The 6,156-nt window shown below is 43.1% G+C and overlaps 1 protein-coding gene across 1 annotated transcript; it reads right to left on the reverse strand.

Annotated features, from left to right (window-relative positions):
• Positions 1–1,571: 1,571 nt before the first annotated feature.
• Positions 1,572–5,229, reverse strand: LOC102952436 (E3 ubiquitin-protein ligase RNF4-like). The gene is made up of 2 exons (XM_042987707.1): positions 4,978–5,229; positions 1,572–2,579 (listed from the first exon to the last, which is right to left on the reverse strand). The coding sequence occupies exon 2, from the start codon at positions 2,315–2,317 to the stop codon at positions 1,748–1,750; it is 570 nt and encodes a 189-aa protein (XP_042843641.1). The 5' UTR covers positions 2,318–2,579; positions 4,978–5,229; the 3' UTR covers positions 1,572–1,747.
• Between the last annotated feature and the right edge of the window lie 927 nt (positions 5,230–6,156).

Raw genomic sequence — 6,156 nt, forward strand, 5'->3', positions numbered from 1 at the left:
TGGCAGGTAAAGGAAATGTGTAGTGGGCTAGGCAGGATACGATAGGGAGGGTTGAGGGCTGCTGACAAGCTGGAGAGACTCTGCTCTTTATCCTGATCACATGGACAAGATGTATAAAAGCAGAATCTGCATTTAATAGGCACCTCAGATGTTTCAGTCATTAGCCAGTTTTCTGATACACTGTGTGCTAGGTCACAGAGCAATTAATAGTTTCCAAAGTGGGGTACATAAAATGATCTATTGAAATGTAGGAAGATAATATGTAGAACTTTTTTCAATTTTTTTTCATTTTCCTGTTCTTTTTCTTCCTCTTTTCACTTTAGAACATACAAAGGAACACACAGAAGGGAATATACCACATTTATCTTGCATATCCTGTGCCACGTCAAGCAACTGAAGCCTGGGGTATGGAACATTTCAGAGAATGCACTGTGTAGACAGACATGACACAGGCATGGGCACTGTTCCATCAGCACGACCGAGCCTCCATGGAGGAGAGCAGCACTGCTACAGCCATAGTAAGTAAGGAACAAACTTTACTGCCCATTTCATTCTGAGGAAAAAGGAGAGAGCACTGTAGAAATCTCATTCTCTCCAGTTCTAAAGTGCAGTCTGAACTGTGAGTGCTATATGATCCTCTGCAAAAGAAAAAAGAACTAGTCTGTGTTTGGCTGGGAGGTAGAGGGTGGGCAGTGGCCCTGGAGCAGCTGGGATGGTGGTGCAGTGATGTGTTTGTTAACAGAGAAGCGTGCCAACTTGTTGATTAGCTGACCAGTGTGGTGGACACAGCCACACCTGTAAAGCCAGGGTGACGGCATCTCCTCTGTGTTCTGGCAGGTCAGAAAGCACAGAACCACAACTCTAGATTCCCATGTGCCTAGGCAACTCCTCCAACTGGCCTCAAAGGCCAGCAGGAGTCTCAGAGGACATGGTGCCTGCCCATGTGCCCACCTCTGCCCTGCTGGGTGGAGAAGTGGTCAGAAAGGACTGACTTCCTTCCACTCCAATGGAATCAGGAAATCCAGAGAAACCCAGAGACAGCACCCTACCTGGTCCATTAATTAAAGTTTCCATTGCTCTAAATAAGACCTAGTATATGGTTGCTTAAATAAGAATAAGGTTTATTTGTCTCTCAAGTACAAGTCCAAATTTGTATGGTGGCTCTGACCTGCAAAGTTGTCAGTCTCCCAGTCTCTTTCCATCTACTTGCTCCACCATCTCTAGGATGTTGCCCTTGTTTACATGATCCAAAATGCCCATATGTGGTCAATTAAAAAGTGATTACTATGAGAAAAAAAAGAAAAATTGCTTTGAGGACAACCACTAGTCTTCTGGCATATTATGACAACCAAAGTCCAGCCTTAAAGCATGAAACGGAAGGAATCAAAAAGTAGTCTCATACATAGTGTGTGAGAAATTAAAAAGTTTTTTATATACTCCAGAAAATAATTTTTTACATTTTTATTTATTTATTTTGAGAGAGGCAGAGAGAGAGAGAATTCCAAGCAGGCTGTGCACTGTCAGCACAGAGCCCAATGCAGGGCTTGAACTCACAAACTGTGAGATCATGACCTGAACCAAAACCAAGAGCCAGACGCTTAACTGAGCCACCCAGGCATCCCAGAAAACAATTTTTAAAGCAGCCTTTTTAGGTCCAGTGTATAGGATGTCAACAACCTGCAGTTTCTGCATGAGGACATGGAAAAATCCACCCAAGTTTTGTCTGTCCTGAATGATACGGTATACCTCATATGTAAATACGGTGGTACTGATGACAGCTGATTTTTTTCAAACAAACAGGGCAATTTTTACTATATTTAAGGGAAGTGGAGAGGCAGCAACTACAGAAGATGTGGCCACATTCTGTAGAGTAAACATGTCGCCTACTCAGTTCAATATCCGAGTACCCGTCCATACAAATTCGACACCGGATATAACCAGGTAGTGTGCAACTTAAAGCTTCTTCTTCCAGGGAATTATGGGAGGTCCTGTTGGTCACATACACATCTCTGTTTCTCCTCAGCTCCTCCTTATCACTGCTCACCACACAGTTGCCAGTTTGCCTTTGGAGTGACCTTTTGTTTCCCCTTGGCCTCCTCCTTTCTTCAGTAATCACAACAGAGTCGTGGCAAGTTAGGTCAATCACTGCAGGTTCTAGGGATTCACAGGTGAGGTCAACTATTTCATCACTTTCCCTGAGATCTATCAGTTCTGTTTCTAAGACAATCTCAGGAGTAGGGCCTCCTTCCCCAACTGTACAGAATTCTTGGGTTTGTCTGGAATTCACCATGCTACTGCTGCACATTCTTGTATTCATTGTGCTTGTTGGATCCACTCTTCAGAGAAATAAGTGATCTGTGCCAAAGTTTACAGTGAATGGTAAAGTCCCCAGCTGTTGGTCAGTCACTCTCCGACTTACATAAGAATTTAGAGCCCAGATTTTCTGGTGTATTTGAACTCTGATTCTGGTTCCAGTCCTGTCTCCACCTCCACAAGTGCTGTGTTCCCACGTGGGTGGGTGGGTGGGTTTGTGAGGCTTCTGGGAGCCACTTTTAAGACAACTCAATCTTAATTTTTAACTAAAAAAAAAAAGAGAAATTAAGTTTTGGTAATATCTAAATAAGATTGATAGTAGTGTAAAATGGATAGATATCTAAAGAAAAAAATGTGTTTTCAAAATACTTTAGTAGTTATGCATTTAAACAAGGTTTCAACTTTGTATCTTTCCTTATTCCATGTCCTAATGGGAAGCAGGAGAAGCCCAAGGGGCACTTACATGAAGAGAAGCACAAAAGTGCTGCATACCAAGAAAGGGTCACTATTTCATCCAAGATGCAGTGTCAGAATCTCAAGGAAACACTCATTTTTTACAAAGTAAAAATGGAGACCAATAAGTTCTTTGCACATTTAGGTCTTTCTTTCTTTCTTTATTTATTTTTTTTTTAATGTTCACTTATTTTTGAGAGAGACAGAATGTGAGCAGGGGAGGGGCGGAAAAAGAGGGAGACACAGAATCCGAAGCAGGCTCCAGGCCCTGAGCTGTCAGCACAGAGACTGACATGGGGCTCAAATCCACAAACTGTAAGATCATGACCTGAGCTGAAGTCAGACGCTCAACCGACTGAGCCACCCAGGCGCCCCCTTTCTTTCGGTTTTTAATGTTCATTTATTTTGAGAGTGAGAGAGAAAGAGCATGGAGGAGGGGCAGAGAGAGAGGGAGAGAGGGAATCCCAAGCAGGCGCTGCCCCGTCAGCACAGAGCCTGATGTGGGGTTCCATCTCATGAACTCTGAGATCATGACCTGAGCCCAATCCAAGAGTTGGATGCTTAACTGACTGAGCCACCCAGGTACCCTGCACATTTGGGTTTCTAACAGCAAATAAGAAATGAACCAGTTAGTCCATGCAGAGGTTCATCATGCCCAGTGTTCCCTTTCTAACAGAGACAGCGAGAGGAGTTTTCTTGAAGCATTTCATCCCAGATTCTGTTTTAGGGAAGAAGGGATAGAGTTCAAGCATTTGCATAGGGAGACTTGGTTTGAGTCTAGGCTCTGTGACACTGGGCACACAACGTAGACCGTTAAAGTTCTCAAAACCTCAGCATGTAAATCCTTTCTAAAAATTATTTTGTAATTTAAAAGTAATGCATCCTCAGCCATCATTAGGAAAATGCAAATTAAAGCCATAATGAGATACCATTTCACACTCACAAGGATGACTAAGATTTAAAAATAAATAATAAAAAGTGTTGGTGAGGATGTAGAAAAATTGGGATTCTCATATAGTGCTGGTGGGAATGTAAAATGGTGCAGCAGCTTTAGAAAACAGTCTGTCACTTCCTCAAAAGATTAAAAATAGAGTTGCCATATGGCTCAGCAACTCCACTGCTAGGTATATACTCAAGAGAATTGAAAACTTATGTCCAAATAAAAAATTTATACATGAATGTTGCTAATATTATTCATAATAGCCCCAAAGTGGAAACAAGCCAAATGCCCATTAACTGATGAATGGATAAACAAAATGTGGTATATCCATACAATGGAGTATTTATTATTAAGCAATAAAAAAGAATAAGGTACAGATACTTGCTATAATATGGATAATCTTTGAAAACATATTAAGCAGTAGAAGCCAATCACAAAAGACCACAAACTGTATGATTCCATTTATATGAAATGTCAAGAATAGGCAAATCTAAAAAGACAAAGATGAGTGGATCGTTAGGCCTGGGGTGTTGAGGAGAAATAGGAAGTGGCTGCTAATGGGTGCAGGGTGTCTTTTGAGCATAATGTTCTAAAATTGAGGTGATGTTTGCACAACTCTGTGAATATACTAAAACCCACCGAATTGTATACTTTAAATTGATGAATTGTATGGTTTGTGAATAATTTCTCAATAAAGCTTTTACCAAAACAAACACCTAAGCTGCCATAGGAATGTTACACAAAACAATGTGATACAACCCGGATTTAGACACAAGCCCTAGAACCTGGTGGGAAAGTGTGGAACCCGAAAGGAAAATGGAAAGAGGGCACCTTGAGGAAGGCACAGTGCTCAGGTCTCCACCGGAAGCGCCGACCTGCTTACCCAGGCAGTTGTTCTCTTAGACCCCACAGACACCTGCTTTCCGCCAGATTACCACCCTCAAGTGTTTGCCTTTCACAACGGGCCTGCCAACCACCACTGACCCCACCCACGTATCCCATCAATGATTTAGCTATTTTGTCCTGTCCAGCCCAGTCCTGCTGAGTCAGCTCTCCTGGGAGAATAGAACAGGAAGCGTGAGTTCCAGCCGCGCGCCACTTTCCAGCCTCTCGGCTGCTTCCCTGTGGCGTCTGGACTGAGTCTGGGCGAGCCGAACCCGGGTGCCTGGCTACACTGGTCTGGGAAGAAGCACCCAGAGGCCGCAGGGCCAGGAAGAGCCAGTGGATAAGGAGAAGCAGAGGGAGGGGACATCACGGGACGGGGTGCTCACCGTGAACTTGCACCGGCGGGTGGTGGCATTCGGCGGCGAACACACCCAAGGTCACAAGCAAGGGGTCTCTCTGCGCGAGTTATCCACAGGACGGCGGAAAGCACTGGGGTTTTCCCTCCTTTTAAGCTGCTGTTTTAGTTTCTCAACTGCCCAATCAAAACCCGAGCCCATGGTAGCTTGTCACCAGTCTCTAGGTGGAAAGCTGGTGTTCCAGGTTAGAAAAGGGGACTTTCCTGACCTTATCATCTTTCTCCAGGCTCCTGTTTACTGATAAAAAGGAGGCACCGGATTGTTGTTTCCCTTTTATCTCCTCTTATTGTTAGATCAGCAACTTCCCACCCTCTAGAAAAGTGGTTCTCAGTAGAGGCAGTACGCCTCTCTAAAAGTTTTGGAAATTTACAAGGCTGTTTTTAGTGGTCGCTACAGGCATATAGGGGCAGAGGGCAAGGGGCCCCTGGCACCACCACCCCCCTCCCACACGCACACATTGTCTCTATCTATCTCTCAATATATGAAAAATCTGTTTTATAATCTGGGCTTTACAAGCGCATGTAAAAATGTGTTTTATTTTTCAATTATTTCTTGGTATATATTGACTATTTACTATGCCAGAACAGTTACTGAACCAAAGTGGGCCCAGTTCTTGCTGAGTTACAGACAGCAACTACACCAAATGGAGTTGCCTCACAAGGTAAACTTTATTTGTACAAACAAGGAGATCATGGGGAATCATTTCCAAAGCTGTGTCTCTCTGAACCAGGGAAAGCAGGCTCCTTTAATTTAAGTGTGGGATAAATATCCAGAAGGGGATTTTAACATTGTAGTGAGGCTGAGGTAACAGCTAGGCCCTTTCTGAATCATCTGGGTAGGCATCTTCCTCAAATGTTTCTTTTTCAGTACTAGCAGTTTGTTAGTTTGTTTCTAAAAGGTAAGATTGACAGCTAGACAGAAGCTTCTAGGAGTTTAGTTCCTATAAGGTAAAATTGACAACTGAACAGAAGTTTCTACGAGAGATTTTCTGAGTTCAGGGGACTAGGCCAAGACTATATACACTGAATTTTCCAGGAATGCAAACTACCAGACAACTAGAAGGAAGATGTGTTTCAGGTTTTTTGTTTTGTTTTGTTCTTATACTTGGAATTTTACCTAGATATTCTAACCATTTTAGAGGATCACACC

The sequence above is a fragment of the Panthera tigris genome, chromosome B3 (assembly GCF_018350195.1).
Source record: "Panthera tigris isolate Pti1 chromosome B3, P.tigris_Pti1_mat1.1, whole genome shotgun sequence".
NCBI lineage: Eukaryota > Metazoa > Chordata > Mammalia > Carnivora > Felidae > Panthera > Panthera tigris.

Excerpts from the sequence above, each read along its gene's own strand:
- LOC102952436 (XM_042987707.1), bottom strand. The coding sequence starts at position 2,317 with ATGAATACAAGAATGTGCAGCAGTAGCATGGTGAATTCCAGACAAACC.